The sequence below is a fragment of the Vespa crabro genome, chromosome 16 (genome assembly GCF_910589235.1).
Source record: "Vespa crabro chromosome 16, iyVesCrab1.2, whole genome shotgun sequence".
Lineage (NCBI taxonomy): Eukaryota > Metazoa > Arthropoda > Insecta > Hymenoptera > Vespidae > Vespa > Vespa crabro.
This window is the reverse complement of record NC_060970.1, coordinates 4,841,891-4,860,465: the sequence shown is the minus strand read 5'-3', so window position 1 is coordinate 4,860,465 and position 18,575 is coordinate 4,841,891. Positions and strand designations below refer to the sequence as shown.

The window sequence follows — 18,575 nt, the reverse complement described above, 5'->3', positions numbered from 1 at the left end:
CGTGTGTGTGTTTATGGATATATAAACCACATGAATGATGGTATGACACGCACTTCCGGCTTTGCTTTTGTAACACCATAAAACACCATAGACAGACAGACAGACAGACAGACAGAGACTTATAATGTTTTCAAGAAAAATAAAAAGTAAAAAAACATTTATAAAATTTCTGACGGGGGCGAGAGGTGGATGATAAGAAAAAGCTTAGGTAAAGAAAAAAAGAGAGGGATGGGTCGAACCAATGAAAGATTATTTTTGTTTCGTTTTTCATTTTCTTACGAATTTACGGATTAATTGGAGAGAAAGAATATTAATGTGCAAGACAGCAATAAGACGATTTTCAGCGTGAGAAATTTCGGCAGTTAATCGATAAACTGCTTCGACAATAAAATTTGTAGTTCTCTTCATTCTTATTGGATTAGGATGACGATGACGATGACGACGACGACGACTACGACGACGACGACGACGATGATGATGATGATGATGATGATGATGATGATGATGATGATGATGATGATGATGATGATGATGATGATGATGATGATGATGATGATGATGATCACGATGATGAACCATGTGTGTAATTATTGCCGAAGTGGTAAAAGGGACTTTTTGCATGTTGTGTATTAAAAAAAAAGAAAAAAAAAAAGAAAAAAAAAGAAAAAAAGAAAGAACGAAAAAAAGGAGCCGAATGATTTGTCACAGATTTGAACGTCGAATTGAATTTTATATATATTGATGAAATTTAAATAATTAAATAAAACGAAGAAATAAGAAACGCCGAATGCCGGGAAAAAGTCAAGCGTAAAGTAATAATCGTAGATATTAACGAAAAATAAATAAATAGAAAAAAAGAAGAGAAAGAAAAAAAAAATCGCTGAAATTTCTGAACGTAAAATCTGATAAAACATTTTTGGGATACGAACTATAAAAAAAAAAAAGATAAAAAAAAAAGAGAAACAAAAATAAAAAGAAGAAAGAAAAAAGATAAGAAATAATTATATTTTTACAGATCACACAGTTTGCACACACAAGAAGAAAAAAAATATAACATACTCACGCAATAGTTACGTAATTTCCGCGTATATTTCATATGCGTGATATATGTATATATTATGCATATATATATATATATATATATATATATATATATATATATATATATATAAAGAAATCGTCTTCCTCCGTCTTTAATTAATTAGTTCATTCATTCAATCATATTTCTTTCCCGATTATCTTATTCACTTCGATCGTCCTATGTATAATTCTAATTCTAATATATTTTTTTTGTATTTCTCTAATCTCCCACCGATTCAAAAATTCTTTCCACGAATTCTTTTTGCCCTTCTTCGGCACGTATTAAATCGTAATAGTACGTAAGCGTTACTTTATCGCTAATATTTTTCTCGGGGTCTAATGTAAAAAAAAAAAAAAAAAAAAAAAAAAAAAAACAGAAAGAAAAAAATAACATGAGCGAAAACAAACAAACAAACAAACAAATAAATAAATAAAAAAAGAAAATATGGTGCCTAAAGCTTTGATTAACGAGAGTGAAATTGCGTGTCGACGAATTTAACGAAAAAAAAAAAAAAAAAAAAAAAAAAAAATTATGAAAAACAAACAAATAAACAAAAAGTAAATAAAAAAACAATAAAAGTAATAATAAAAAAAATACAATACCAAAACACAAAAGAAAAAAAAAACAAACAGCGGCAGGGCAGATAGAGATATTCGCCATCCATTGAGGTTGGCATTTTGCGTTGCCCTGATAGAACAACACCACGATTTTCAAGGAAAAAAAAAAAAAAAAAAAAAAAAAAAAAGAAAAAAAGGAAAGAAAACAAAAGAAAAAACTAGAAACCACCGAAATAATAAAAATTATATACATACATACATATGATGATAAATAATTTAAAAAAGATGCGTTTTAAAAGCCCAAGCGCGTTTTACATATAGAGACATGATATGTATGTACGTGAAGGATGTATGAGTAATTCTCGATGATTGTATCGTGTAACGATCAATTATGTCGAGCCAAATCGAGTGCTTAAATTCGTTCAAATAAATTCCATTTATTTAAATAATATCAATTGTTCGACCTAAAAAAAAGGAACGACTTTAAGTAATTTGAAATGTTTGTCTTCGAATATCTATGGGAATTTCGTCTCGGTGATTCTTCTTCTCTCTTTTTTTTCCTTTTTTTTTTTTTTTTTTTTTTTTTTAACTAAATAAACGATGCGTATATAAAACAAATTGAAGCACTCGAATCGATATTGGATAGGGGAATGTAAATTTCAAATACTCGTAACGCATACCCCTCTAATAATGACGTATATTCGCTCAAATACGAGAACGTTGCGTATATAAGCGTGTATATAGTTACATATACATATGTATGCATGTATGTACGTATGATGTATGTATGATTGAGAAAAAAAAAAGAGAAGAGAATTAATATCTTTAGTGTATTTCGTTAAACGCGACGGGAGAGAAAAATTATTAATTATTAATAAAGAACATAATAAAGAAATAATAAAGAAAGATAATATTCGGAAATACTTAAATAAACAATAACGACAAAAAAAGAAAAATAAAAGGAATTAATATAATGACAATGAACAACAACGTAGATAAGTTACACTGGTATATATGTTATGTACCTATAATGTAAGATGCGAGTAACGCATTTTTGTAATAGCGATTTTGAGGAAATTGAAACAAACAAACAAAAAAGGAAAAAAAAAGAAAAAGTTAAAATAATGTCGCGACATTGAAAGTGGTAAAAAAAAAAAAAAAAAAAAAAAAAAAAAAAAGAAAAGAAAAACAAAAAAGGAAAAAGTTGACGCTTGATATTACTATTATAGTTTTCACTGACATATCCTGGTTAAACACATCCTCCTTAAGTACATACTGCATACATAGCTATCATAATAAATACGTTAATAACAAAAAATAAATAAATAAAAAATAGAATATTTTATGAATAAATTATAAAATGATTATGATCACATTGAAATAACAATAATGCGACGACGACGACGGTAACGATGACAATGACGACTACGACTACGACTACGACTACGACTACGACGACAATGATGATGATGATGATGATGATGATGATGATGATGATGATGATGACGATAACGATGATGACGATGGTGACGATGATTGATTGTGATCACTACTACTACTATTATTATTATTGTTATTATTATTATTATTATTATTATTATTATTATTATTATTATTATTATTACTAGTATCGTAATTAACGAGATATCATTATTTTTATGTTAATTAGTACCCGACATTAGATTATATAACGATGGTACAATTAAGGCAAGTATGTACTGTATATAACTGTCATCATTTACCTTATTGTGTATATGCAGCCCTTATATATTATCTAACATTAACTATTTGTGTTAATTATTATTACAAATGATTATTATATTATGATTATATGATTATAATTATGATTATTCCTATTATGATTATTATTATACAGCAATATATCAATGCTATATATATATGTATACAACATATGCATATATATGTATATATATTTTTAATTAATATAAGAGATTATTGTTAAAGAAAGTAGACCCCCTCACTTTTAGCACATGTAATTAGAAATTGCGCGTTCTACTTTTTCGGATCGAATTCTACCTCAAGTTTATTACAATGAGTGTACTACGTAGGTGTCCTCCACGCATCAAAACTTATGTGCGCTTTTAAACCTTCCATGTATTATCAATGAAAATACATGGTATATTATTTGAAATACCTGGAAACACTATTGATCTGCGGTGACCTCAACCTGTGATAGTAACGATGGATATTACTTAAATTAAGGATTTGTTGTATTATGTTTGACATGCGTTTTTTGAAAACACACACATATACACACATAAGAAGAAAAAAAAAAAAAGAAAAAGAATTCATTTTACTATAAGCTTTTGTAACCATCGGAAATTTGATCCAATGTATCTCATCGATATCATAAAGTGTATGTAATTGATCTGATATATTGGACAATTCCTCAGGAAACATCTGCAACTTTGCCCTTAAAGTGTGTAGAAATACCTTTGTGATTTGTTCCTTGATAATATAGTACGTTAAGAAATGTAATCGTGTATAAATACGAAGTGAAATAAAAATTGTATAGATATTAAAAACAAAAACAAAAAAGAAAAAGCAACATGTAAATGACTAATGAAAGAGATGTGCTCTGTTGCTATAGTTTTATGAGTTTATGTTTAGCAGGATATTGAAAAGTTTTTCATATATTATAGCACGTCTGATTGATATTGAATATTACTTTGATTTGATTTGATTTGATTTGATTTTGTGCAGGACGTTCCTTTTTCTCTGAATGAGATATGCAGGGTCATTAATATTAGCGATAAATGTTACAATGGAGTTAATGATATTTTCAATATGTTATGTGATATTGTGATTTTAGCATAAGCCAAGACATTAACTCAAAGAAATATACTGAGGTCGCTGTAATCAATTGAACTGCTGCTAAGGTGAGGGATCATTTTCACATTTTTTAGGCCATCCAAAAAGTATCTATGCACAGATATCGACTGTTTTCAGAGAGTAAAGAACGAAAAATGTATCCAAATATTTGTCTCTGACTGCTAAAGTGCGATGTAAAAGAAATGTATATTATAATTAGTAAACAGACTACAATGTAGTTTGTTCGTAATAAAATGAACGAACAAAAACACTTGTGTAATAAAGTAGTAACCATTAAAAACTTATCATTTTTTATTCTATCCCTTTTTATTAAATTTGTAGATATTAAATATTAGTAAAGTGATCTTCAATTTTCATTAATTAAATTTTATTCATTCAATTTCAACGTCTATTATTGCATCTTCAACGATTACTTGTTCGCATGTCACAGGAACTTGTAATATGGGTAAGGGATCTGGTGATCGAGTATACATATTACTTGCAGTGTGCTCTTTCAAGTACTCACCACCTTTCTCTTCGTACTCTTTACGGGTTACGAGGTATTCTGGCAGATTACCACTCAAACCAAAATCTCTTGCACCATACCACGAATCTAGACTAGTATTTTTCGCTACGTTTATTTGAAAGTTAGAACCAAATGGTCTTATTTCTTTAAGTTCACGTTTCAGTCTTTCAAGTAATCCTGGTAAAGCTGTTGGTCCACCGGTGAGAAAAACATTGCTTACTAATCGTTTTTGTTGCTCAGGAGAATAAAGTTTTAAAACGAATTCAATAGTCTCTGCTATCCCAGCTTCAACTGATCCAATCATTGAAGGTTGAAAAAGTAATTCCGCTGCTCTTAAACGTTCTACTCCTACATGCAATTGATGGGTTTCACCAGGAATCATGGGAACGCTAGAGCCAGCTCCATCGAACTCTGGATCGTGATGACGTAAAACATCTTCAAGTTCCATTAGTTTTTCTTGCTCCAATTCTGAATCAGAATCTCCACCTTCCTATAATAGATTCTATCGTTTTAACTATATCATACATGTATTTGCTTTATAAAATAATTACGAAATTTTACTAACCCTATTAATAACTTTATATACATCCCAGTCTTCATCTCTCATACCAAAATCATCGTCTCGTTTATCTTTCCTCGCTAGCTGACTAATTATACGCATTCTTTCCTGAGCTGCTGCTGTTCTACGTTTGGCCATATCTTGTCTACGTTGTCTTTTCGCCATACGTTTATCTAATATTTCTTGTCTAGAATAAAGAACATAATTTTTTCTTTTTTTTTTTTTTTTTTTGTTTCTTCTCATCTATCATATTTTTCATAGACTTTCGCACAATTCATTTACCGTCTTTTTCTGACACCAGCTATCCATTCTTCAAAGTCCTGCTGATCTTTCGGTTGAAGGCTTGATTTAATTTTTGGTTTTTGATCTTCCATAACAATGTTCTCCTCTTGCGAATTTGCAGCAACAATTTTTTGTCTGGTTCGTTCTACTTTCGCTTGCAAATTATTTATCATTTTTATTAGATCAGCCTCATTTGCCAAAGAATAAGTTTTTAATGCTTGATCAAATTCATCCGTTTCACCTTCTTCCAAAAGATCTTGTATGGCTAATAATTGATTTAATTGCTCTTCATCTTCAGCCAACTATCAAAATAAATACTTGAAATTCATGCTATGTTTAATCATAGATAAGTAAACCTAAACAATCATACAATAATAATAATAATAATAATTTCTTTTACCCTTTCTTCCCTCTTCCTTGCATTAATTTCCATCAATCTTCGAGCCAGTTCCCTTTTCCTTTCTTTTTGTTGTTCGATTGTTAAACCAGGAGTACTTGCAGGTGCAACATAAGGTAATTGAACTCTTAATACGTTTGCATCGTAATAATCTGGATCTGCCCACTTGGATACTACTTCTTGATAATTCAATGCGATCATGGAATGTTCATGTATCAATTCCTACAATTTATGAAATGTATGTTACACCACCTGATCAAATCTAACGTGATATTGAGATGATAAAAAAAAAAAAAGAAAAAGAAAAATCATACCTCTGCACGACTTGGAGTTATCGCATTCACATGTACAGGATATTTAAGTTGTAGTAATCTATGCATATAAGATGTAATGTGATAACCACCGATATTAATTCTTCTAGAATTGACTGGATCCGCTTTGCCATCCAATATCGGTATTATTTGAGTTGTATGGTATCCTATACTAACTATTAAACCATCAGGAGGACAATTATTATGCTGATATGAAAATAAGCAATCGACTCCATATGCTATGGATGGTACATTATAACATTCGAATAAAAGTTCTGCCATTACTGAAATATACATACACATTCAATAAATTTCTCTTTATTAATGTCAAATATTCAAATAAAAGCTTACAATTTCGAGAATAATTTGGATTTAAGAAAGCTTCTGTTAAAATAATTGGATGATTCACGGATCCTTCTGTATCTATTCCCATATGCGTAAAGGTATAATCGAATATTTGTTCTTGAGCTTCAAAATGCGTCACAACATTTCTATCGAACTGAGTTTTCAATTGAAATCTAACTGCTTCTATATTTGCTATGTCATTTCCTACTTGAGGTTCTCCGTCCTTCTTACCACGTTCCTTTCGGGGCTTTGCTATGAGATTCTTAAATATTAATTGCGGTTCCTTTTCTGTAGCCCAACCAACTCTACAATTGTATGAACCTACAATAGATATTTTGTGCAGAAAAAAACATTGAATCATGTCAAATACATCCAATTGTCTAAATGCAATATTATATCTTACCATTATCTACAACCAACGGTATTGCCTCATCCTTTATTTTATGGGGATAATTATGAATTATATCTGGAACTGCTTTCACATCCTTTAACTCGAGAACTTCCATATCCACAAATTGAAATATATTGTTAAATCACAAGAGAGTTTGTAAACATAACCTCTTCGACGTCACTGATCTACTACTACAAAAAACGATTCGAAATACAGTGTTAAAAATATATTGTACATTAAGAATAGTTATTACCTTATATTATAGTTTCTCGTTGTTATATTATTTAATGTAATACAATCTTAATTAACTTTATAAATTTTATAATTTCACATAGGATTAAATTGCGAGTTTGAAACTTGCGTAATTGTACTACGTTGTCCATATTGCGATATATGTACTTCCGGTTATAATGACTCATGTAGTGATTGTACAATATTCAAATTTGTTAAAATATTAATTATTATTATACGCGATTATTTAGCATTGCTATTAATTATTCCTGTGTATTTATATATCCATATTTTTTATAGCGCGTTTATTAAATACAACTGTTTAATAAAGTATTAAATATAAACAATAAAAAAAGTAAGTACAATAATAATAATATATTAAAAAATTTTGTGTCTACAACAAAATAAAAAGTAATTACTATTATAAATATTATGCAATTATTTGTTTTTAAAGTTTATCTCCTTTATCAGCGATTCATGGAGTTGATATTATAAATAAAATTTCTCAGATAAATATGTAAAATATGAGAATCTCTTTAAGTTATCTTAAAAAAAAAGTAATCGTATTAAATACAAAAACGTGATTGTTGTTCGTATTTTTCTAAAAATTTCAGACAAACTCATTTTGAATGGAATAAAGAACAAGGAAAAAGAAAAAAAGAAATGAAATAAAGTGAGTTGGTTTCGATAGATAGGTAGATAGATAGATAGATAGATAGATAGATCGATCGATCGATCGATCGATAATGCGTGGAATAATCAAACGAACTAATTTCGATGCTTACACACGGTACGTACGCGACCTACGAAAGCTACAAAATACTTTTAGCTACGTGATTGATCTTTTTTTTTTTCAAACAAATGTAACAAACGTGATTGAAAAAGTTGCATCGCTTTGGAACGCGTTTGAGAGGCTTGAATTTCTTTTTATTTTCACTCTTAGCGTTTTCTCTCTTGTAGTTACACGCGCGCGGGCGGGCGATCGATCGATAATAAAGGGTTCTCGAATAAAATTCTTTGAAATCTTGTGTAAGATGAAGAAAAAAAAAGATTTTAAGAAGAAGAAGAAAAAGAAAAAGAAAAAGAGGAGAGAGAGAGAGAGAGAGAAGAAAGTTTCACAAACTTGAAGCTTTCGTCGGTTGGATGCGCCTGAGCGCTTGAGCGCATCGATTTCGTACTTTGTCAAATTCTTTCACGATACTTTCACGCGCTTTCCGCTTTCGAGCTTTCGGGCCAAACTCTAACTAATTTTTCAGTATTACACGAAAATGCTAGTAGAGATATGCGACCGGTAATCGATACTCTCGAAGAACTTTTACAGAGTTTCATATATAACAATTTTTTTTCTTTTTATAAAAAAGGATCGTTTTCTATTTTTGAGAGATGGCAATTACGAAAGTAGATCTAAGCCATTACAATTGTTAAATAATTTAATGCACATATTCGAAATGTACAAAAAATATCTCGAAACGAAAATATATGACTTACTATTATTATTATCATTAGAGATCATTCTCATAAATCAACAGCCCTCATTTTGTTTCATTTTTCCATTCTTTTATATTCTCTCGATTCAATTATATTTTTTATTAACAAAAAAAAAAAAAAAAAGAAAGAAAAGAAAAAAAAGAATAGTTCGTTTATTCTCTAATATTATTTGCATTTATATTAGTTATATCGATCTAATCGAAAAGCTAATAAACTTTAACTTTGAAGTCAAAGGAACGCGAGTAGATGGATCGCAATAGATCAATATTTTAGTTGGTTCTTTCTTGTTTTTCTTTTCTTCTTTTTCTTTCTTCTTTTTTCTCTCTCCCTCTCTCTCTCTCTCTCTCTCGACTTTATTTCTTAACCATGTTTCTCAACAGACTTGTGTTGCTTACTCGCTTAACTTGTAGTCTCACGAATTTACATATTCAATGAAGCATCTAATTGTAACTTGGTATAGCACAGTGAAAATACGTGTCACTGCATTTATCATAACAAGCTCAAGAAACTTTTCACTAAACTTCTTCTCCACGTCTACGTGCTTTTACCTTTTTCTATTTTGACATTTTTACTGTTACATTTTTGTTCTCTTTCTTCTTCTTCTTCTTTTTTTTCTAGATTTCTAAACATAAATAAAGAATACAGTAAAATTCATTCATATTAATTTCTACATTGGACACTTAACTTCGATACTTTTAATCTTTGAAAGATTTAGAGTAAGAAAGAGAAAGGAAACTTTATAAAAGAGAGAAAAACATATAAGAATTTATCCTTAGCGAGAGAGAGAGAGAGAGAGAGAGAGAGAGAGAGTGAGAAAAAGCATTCCCGATCAATTATATTTCCTATTGTTCTGGATTTCTTCACTCTGTCAGAAAAATTAATTAACGAAATAACTATAGCGATTACTGTAGCTTCCTTTCAGCCAATTTGTTTCTCGATACTTATTACCTTTTTTATCCTTATTTTATTTTTCTTCTACTTTTCATCCAAACGAAGGAATGAGTTACATAAATTACTCATTCGAAGGAAGAATCGATTGTATGAAGGGAATAAATAAATAAATAAATAAATAAATAAATAAATAAATAAGTAAAATAAAGATGCAGAACAAAATAAAACAAAGAAATTAATCGCGTTGCAGGTCGATCGACTTTTATCGATCTTCTTAACGTTTCTATCCAGGAAACCGTTCTTGGTTGTAGCCTGAACAAGGTAAAGAACGGTATCTAGTGGAAAAACGAAAATAAAAGATTGGAAGGTAAGAGGATTATCACAGAAGAAAGATCGAGAAGAAGGTGATGGGGAGGAGGAGGAGGAGGAGGAAATGGAGGTGGAGAGGATAGAAACCACCGAGTTTGTGGTGTGCAAAGAGAACGACAGAGAAAAATAACTTTATCTTCGAGTTTCGTCGTCTCGTTACATTTCCACGTTTACCAAGCTGCTGCTGCTGCTACTACTAATCGCCATAGAACGACTTTCTAAAGAAAATCTAATTGAAAATTTATGCAACGAAGTAAGGAACACATAAAACATTTTCTTAATTAATATCAAACATTAATTATATCGGGATGAGCTACTAAATTGCAACGCAACGACCTACAGATATATATGTACGTCTGATTATAGATAAGTATAAGGGATTAATGGTCTCTCTCTCTCTCTCTATCTCTTTCTCTTAAGAGGGAGATGAAATTTTCTACCACGTTTGCTACCCTTACCGTCTCAACGAATTAAGTGATTAATTAAATTCCGTACCGATTAAATTACATCATGTATACATTATACGTGTATATATATATATATATATACATATATCTTATCATGCCCCTTATTTCTCGATGTATTTTTCATTAACACATTAAAGCAAAAACCAACACTCAATCATGCGACAAAAATATGTTTATGCGAGTAGACTTAAATATATCGATCTAATATTATACGTTGTTATAGAAAAATTATATAAAATTTTTAATCGTATTTGATAGTTCGATCAAGAAGCATAGAACGATATTGTCTGAGAGTAAGGATTATAGGATGATCATACTATGTTCGCCATCTCTAATGACAGCCGACCTGATTACCCGCTCTACCGATGACTCTCTCTCTCTCTCTCTCCCCTCCATTGACTGACGAATTAGTCAGTCGTCCACGTCTATTCGCGTAACGTCGCATCTAGGTGTATAGGTAAGTACTACTCCCCTTGTTGGGAAACAATAGGAACCCAGAATCCCTCACAGAATCTCGAGACTTGGGCTTTTGAGATAGCGAGAGATAGTTGGTGAAGAGAGTAGTTGAAACAGGAAGAGAGAGAAAGAGAACAAGAAAAAGAGAAAGGCAGATAGATGAACTGACAGACAGACGGACAGACAGACAAACAGACCAACAAATAAATATACAAAAATACAGCCAGCCAGACAGACAGACATAACAGACAGACACAACAGACAGACACAACAGACAGACAGATACAACAGACAAACAGACACAACAGACACAACAGACACAACAGACAGACAGACAGACAGACAGACAGATAGACAAGGGAACAGACAAAGACAAATTAGGTAGACAAACAGAAAGAGATAGAGAAAACTCGATAAAACAGAAAATCAGAGTAGGGGAATTCTCTAGAGGGGTGGAGTCGGCACGAAGGGATAAGAAAAAAGGGTGAAAAGTGCGACGGGTGTGGGTGGTAGGTTCCCGTAGGAACAACTGGCTGATATAAATCAATGACCGATAAGATCTCCTGTATCTCTCTCTCTTTCTTTCTCAGAAAAAAGAGAGAAGGAATAAAAGATAGGAATAGCTCGTTGCTTTCCTCTGTCTTGCTCGGTTTGTTGACTCCAGTTGTCTTACCTCTAGTTGTTGGTTCTTCTTGATTCTTAGGTTCGAAAAGGAAAGGAGTTGTTTGGTCTTTCACAAGAGAAAGGTGGATCCCTGTTCATCGCGATAATGCTTCCTCTAAGGAATTATTTGTCGGTGTACGCCTTTCTTAAGAAAATTCAACTGCCTCCTGTTAACTCCCCTCTCATTCTTCCCTTCATTCTTCTATTTCATTGTCAACTCCTTTACTTTTTCTGCAACCCCTTTCCTTCTTTCTCTTTCTCTCTCACACTTTCTTTCCTTCAACTATTATCTACTTATTTTAATTATCTTGTCATCGTGACAAATATAGTCCTTGATTTTTTTCTTTCGTTAATCGATTGGGGATGGTATAATCTGCTAAATATATTATATTTAACTTTACAACACTTAGTAATTTCTTTTCTAATATTCACGCTGGATTCACATATGAGAGGTTGTTTCTTTTTAATGTTCTTTTTTCTTTTTATTTTCTCTGTGTCTCGAGGGTTAAAAAAAAAAAAGTTGATCGTACAATAGTTGCGATGATTTCTCGTACTTTCCTCAGATTTTTCAACGGGAGAAACGCTACGAGGCTTCGTTGGCTGATTGGTCGCTAGTGTATATGCTACAACGTACGCATATGTAGATCGTAGATATGTAGAATTTTCACGTTGTGGTTAACAGCCGCGAGATAACAAAAGAGAGAGAGAGAGAGAGAGAGAGAGAGAGAGAGAGAGAGAGAGAGAGAGAGAGAGAAAGAGAGAAAGAGAAGTGCACGTAAGCGGAGGTCAGATAAAACGCAAAACATCGGGGCTGACACGCAATTAGTGGCAGCGCCGACTGCAAATCGTCGTGACGCAAGTCCGGCATCGCGGTCCTTCGGATTTACCGCTCTCATTCGTTCGCAATTTCTCCGCGATTTCCGCAACATTTTGTTTCTCGTTTTTTGTTGAGTTCTCCGATCGATATCCCCTCTTTCTCTCTCTCTCTCTCTCATTTTTATTCTCTTTTTTTTAACTTCGAAAAAGAAAAAATGAGTTTTCCTTCAATTTTTTATCTCATGATATACATATATCAAATTTTATATTAATCTATATTAAAAGAGCAGGATAGAAATATTTGTAAACGTTCCTCTGAATATTATATTATAAAAATATTAGATCAAGAGGAATTTATATGTATGGTAATTTGGTATCGATATTGTTTTACATTATTTTTCAATATTTTTTTTTTTTTTTTTTATTTTTTTTTCATTCATCGTCGACCACGAGTTATCATATATAAAGACGAAGACGACGACGAAGTTAATGGGAATCACGATTTCCATTAATGACAGAACCAGTAGGAGCAAATTCGTAGCACGACGTCGTTTTCCTTCTCTTCGTCTCTTTGCGGAGAAATTTTCAGAAGGGGTTAGGGTAAGAAGGATAAGGGTAAAGGTAGAGAGGTGTTAGGGTAGGTAGGATGATAAGGGAAGAGGAAGAGGAAAGTAATCGAAGCTCACCAAGAGTAGAAAGGACGAACGATTCTCTGTAGAGACATTTGAATTATTGTTTCTCCTTTCGCTATTCAATTAAGGGAAAGATTATCGGCCCTTCGAAAGTTACAATCGATTCTCTTGCAGCCGCGCGAAGACGCGAACGTTTGCTTTTGATATATAGGCTTCTCTCTCTCTCTCTCTCTCTCGTTTCTTCCTTTCTCTTTCTCTTTCACTTGTGAAAATCGAATCGTACCACCGTATTACCGGATCATTTATAATCTTAGCCTGGTTGAGAGAGTTTTGTTACTCTCTCTCCTTCTATCTATCTATCTCTCTCTCTCTCTTATTACTTCCTTTCTAAATGATTTTCTTGCTAGGACTTCGTTCGATTACTCGATATACCAACTAACATTTTCATTTCCTAAATGGATACTTCGAACTGCTTCGAAAATCGAACCAAACGATGAAATTTTACGATTTTATAAATTTACGATTACAAAAGATTACAGTTACTTCGAACACAATTGTTCAGACTTTTGAAAACTTATATATATATATATATATATATATATATATATATATATACATAAATATATATTTCATAAGTAAATCATCGTAGATTAATTAAAAGATCTCCCCGATAGGCCAATTAAAAACTCGACGTACTTACGATGAATAACAAAGGCGTAGTTTTTCTTTTCTCTCCTTTTTTCTTTCTTCTTCTTTTTTTTCCCGTTTTGTTTCAGCTGTACCTCACAAATCACTGTCAAACAAATATTTTACAAGCAAATATTTTCCGATCGTATATAGAATGAGCCCTTTACACGATACTCTTCTGCTGCTACTACCATGATTTCGTTAACATTGTTTTTTTTTCTCTAAAATGGAGCTTAATAGAGAAAGTAAACATTACTCGCTCGTGGAATTCATTTTATAGTGCCAAAAAAAAGGAACGATAAGAAAAAGAGAAAGAAAGAGAGAGAGAGAGAGAAAGCAAAGAAAAAAAACAAATCTATAAAACTTACAGAAATAGTATCGTTTTCATTACTTGAATGAGTTGAACGAGGAAAGAAAGTATAAAAGAACAAAAAAGAAAAAAAATAAAAGAGAAAAAAAAAGCAAAAGAAAAAGATAGAGAAAGAGAAAGAGTTATCAGGATCGTCGCTTGACACGAGACAGAATGACGAAGTAGAAAAGCGACAAGAAACTCCTAGAGATTCACCTAGAGAGAAAGAAAGAGAAAAAGAGAGAGAGAGAGAGAGAGAGAGGGAATGAAGGAAAGAGAGAGAAATAGAAAGACAGAAAGAAGAACATCTCTGTATGCGTATCTGTATGTGTATGTGAGAGAAAGAGAAAGAGAGAGAGAAAAAGCCAACCAAAGTGAGAATCCTTCTCGTCGTACTCGAGTCACGCACGATCGACGAAATCTCGGGCGTTTTTCGTGAAAGCTCACATTTCTTTCCTTTCGTTTTCTTTCTTTTTTGATTTATTTTATTTTATTTAATTCTTTTTTTGTTATTCTTTTTATCTTTCCCTCTAGAAAGGAGTTCGACGCGACGTTCGACCTTCGGGCTAAGAGAGACTAAGCCATTAAAAAATAATCTTTTTTATGTATACGTAAAAATAAATTACAGAGATAACGATTAAACTTAACTTTTCTTTCCTTTCCTTTTTTTTTCCCCCTTTATCAACGTTGTTATTTCTCTCTTCGAAACTTTAACCTTTTAAACGCGTTCGTGGTAACGTTTTAATCGTTAACTGTTACGTGTTTTCTAAACGTGAAAACTTTATTAACCTATTATAAACGTTCGTATTCTAAGCTCTTCTATTTTTCTCTCAAACTCCTTTTTGGACTTTCCTGATTACTCTTTTGCGAAGCGTTTTTCTTGGCGTATTTTTGAAAAAAAGAAAAAAGAAAGAGAGAGAGAGAGAAACCTTTTATAAAAGTGTTCTAACTTGAAAGCAATTCCATGTGTGTAATATTACTTTCACGAAAAATATAAAAACGAAGTCGACGAAGCACTTTTTAAAATAGTTACATACGTCGATCGATTCGTGTGATCGAAATTATTTGCCGATCTTGATAGAATTTTGATTAATACATATTTCGTTAAACATTTATACGAATTTGAATGCAGTATATACTCGTTTACGTTTGGTCTAACTGGAACTTTCGATTTGTTTGTAATTAAAATTGAACCTTCTCAGTGAGAGATTCACGATTTGATCTTCCTTTCTCTCTTTTTATCTTTTGATGTTTCAAATACTTTATTCGGACTTTTCGAGGAGTTCACGTTTCATCAAGTACGTCATTGTTTTTCATCGCGACAATTTCTACAAAAATTTCTGCTTTTCTTCTCTCATTCAATGCTGATTACGTCTTCCTTATTTTATTTCTTTTTTCTCTCTCTTCGTTCGTTCATCAAAAGAATATCGCATCGCTTCTCCCGTTTATTTTATTTCGAGCCTAGTATATTATTCCTTCACCAAAATAAAATAATAAAGGAAATTCAACGAAAGATCCTATGCCTTTTAATTAATTATCTTTTCATGAAATCCCCTAAATGGATTTAATTAAATAAATTTCACCATCATCGTCGTCATCATCATTTTCTTCTTCTTCTTAATACTTCATAATAAAATTCAATTGTTGATTAATTCGTTTGTTTGGATCATATAAAAAAAAAAAAAAAGAAAAAAAAAAGAGAAAAAAAAATCCAAAGAAAAAGGAAAGAGACAAAGGAAAAAGACAAAAGTGTTCGGTTTATGTAATCAATGTTCGACGATTATCGTTTTCGATATCTTCCGAAGCACACACACATAACATAACTCGATTTTAACGATCGACTCTTTTACGTTCAGAATTTCGACCAATCGCGTTTCATTTGAGCGTCGCGCGATTCTACTAACGGGGAACATCGGGACATGTGTAAAACGTCTCGTAGAGAGTGACAGAAAATGAGAGAGAGAGAACTTAGTAAGACCTTTAAAACGAAAACTTTCCAACGTGTTCGACGCTCCTTTCTCGTGACTCCTTACAACGACCTCTTACCTCTTTGGATTCGTGTTTCCGAAGGTGGCACTCAAGAAGAGATAATCTGGGATTTCGGAAAGGGGTTTGCCTGCCTGCCTGCCTGCCTTCCTTTCCTTTCCTTTTCTTTCCAACTTAACGTAAATCTTCGACAAGTGAAAATCGTTACGAGATCTTAGTTGCATCATGATCGGTTTTATATCATTGTATCTATATCTATGATCTAATCATTTTATCTCTAAAGTGATTCGAGTGAAAGAATGAAATTCAATTTAATTTTTTTTTCAACAAATTTTTCATTGAAATACTTGATAATTTTTCTAAGCAATTTCTAATACGATTGAGACCTATTATTCATCTTTAAAGAAAACTATTATTAATAATATAGGATGACAAATTCCCAGAATTGCCAAGTGATTTCAAGACGAAATAGTAAGTTATACGTACGATCATTGTTACTATTCTTATTCGAAGTTAAATACCTATTTTCTCAAATACGTATATCATCGATAGAACGAAAAAGAAGGAAATACTATAATAAAGAACGAACGAGTAATGCACGAGTGATCGGAAAAGTATCATGGACAAAGACAATAAAATATTATTACGACAGATTCAGATATTATTATTTTTATATCGCAGAAAAAGTCGATACTTTTATTGCTGTTATTTGCTTGTGGATCATCAAATTATATTTCTCTTTAATGGGATATGGACTGATCGTAAACGAGACCGATACAATGATCGACGAGTGATCATCACTATCAAATAAATTGTCTTAATAAATTTTCTTATTATCAATGCATATTTATATAACCTATTACTTTTCATTAAAAGAAAATCTAATGTAACCTATCAATTTTATTTTTAAAACCTATAATCCGTTTATTATACACTTATAAAAATCAAATGAAAGAGAAACAAATGCATGAATCTGTAATTTCACGATAATCGGATTGGAGTGATAAAACTTTGATAAAAAAAAAAAAAAAAAAAAAAAATAAATAAATAAATAAATAAATAAATAAAATAAAAGAAAGAAAAGAAAAATCTAGGCAAGATTAGAAGCTCCATCATTTGGCACATATTCATTGTCTATGCTTAGTTCTTTCGATTTGGTAATTTGTAAAAGTCAAAAGAGAATCGAATCGATGTTAGAGAAAATAAGTCTACGGTGAATTCGCGTTCGTTTCTCCATTTTCTCACCATTTACAAAAAGAGAGAGAGAGAGAGAGAGAGAGAGAGAGAGAGAATTTTTCTCTTTCGTACATTTTAGCCATTGCACACAATCCAATGGCAATTCTTTCCATTTCACCATCGCATCGTTTCTTCCTACACTCCTGTTGGGAATCTCACGTCGCGGAAAGTTAAGATATTCACGAGTCGATTGTAAAAGATGCAGTCCAATCTAGATGCTAGCGAACTCAACCATCTTTCTCTTTCTGTCTATTTTTCGTCCTACTATAGTTACAAGAGATACACAGAGAGAGCTGCAAGATTTCCCTCTGCCTCCTTCTTTCCCCTCATAAGAAAAATCTCAAGTTATATCAAGAAAAAAAAAGAAAGAAAACCAAGAAAAAATAGAAACAAGAAACCTAATTTTCTTATCGACCTACACACGTTCGGCTAATCCTGACCATTTATCACTGTTCTCTGTCTACCGAATTCGAAAGATTCTCTCTCTCTCTCTCTATCTTTTTGAGTATGTATAACACATAGTAAAACTCATTCGAGTATGTGAAACACATAATAAAGCTGGCGAGAGATATAAAGGTTCGTTCGAGCAACGAGAGAGAGAGAGAGAGAATAAACGTTGTTATATTCCATAGGGAAAAAAATCGACGCGATAGAAAAAGAGCTTCCCAGTATCCCAGTATCCCAGCATCCCAACATCCTCTCTTCATCTCTCTCTCTCTCTCTCTCTTCCAATCCCTCTAGTTTAAACCTTGCTACTTTCTTCTTACAATCCGAGTTCTCGATCGATCTCAACCACGCTCCTTTCTACGAACATTTTCACAGATGTATATCATTCTTCTCGCGCGTTTTTTTTCTTTCTTCCTCCTCTCTTCTCTTCTATTGTATGAAATGTGTGTCAGGTCGACGAGCCATCTACGCTTGATGACCGTAACGACAACGAAAGAAGCGCTTCTTCATTCTTTTCTTCTTTATTTCTTCCTTTTTTTTTTTTTTTAGTTCGATCGAATCATTGGACCTCTTATT

At 32.0% G+C, this 18,575-nt stretch overlaps 1 protein-coding gene across 2 annotated transcripts in view; it reads right to left on the bottom strand.

Annotated features, from left to right (window-relative positions):
* Positions 1-3,197: 3,197 nt before the first annotated feature.
* LOC124429762 (actin-related protein 5) overlaps positions 3,198-18,575 on the bottom strand; it is a 37,958-nt gene continuing 22,580 nt past the window's right edge. Inside the window, exons 1-8 of one of the 2 annotated variants that reach the window (XM_046975415.1) lie at positions 7,535-7,683; positions 7,294-7,472; positions 6,897-7,211; positions 6,549-6,829; positions 6,238-6,456; positions 5,838-6,139; positions 5,562-5,742; positions 3,198-5,486 (exon numbers count right to left, since the gene is read on the bottom strand). In XM_046975415.1, the coding sequence (XP_046831371.1) occupies positions 4,863-5,486; positions 5,562-5,742; positions 5,838-6,139; positions 6,238-6,456; positions 6,549-6,829; positions 6,897-7,211; positions 7,294-7,396 (2,025 nt within the window). In that variant the 5' untranslated portion in view covers positions 7,397-7,472; positions 7,535-7,683 and the 3' untranslated portion in view covers positions 3,198-4,862. Of the gene's footprint in view, positions 5,487-5,561; positions 5,743-5,837; positions 6,140-6,237; positions 6,457-6,548; positions 6,830-6,896; positions 7,212-7,293; positions 7,473-7,534; positions 7,684-18,575 lie in introns of those variants that run through there. The other variant, XM_046975416.1, reaches the window with a different exon arrangement.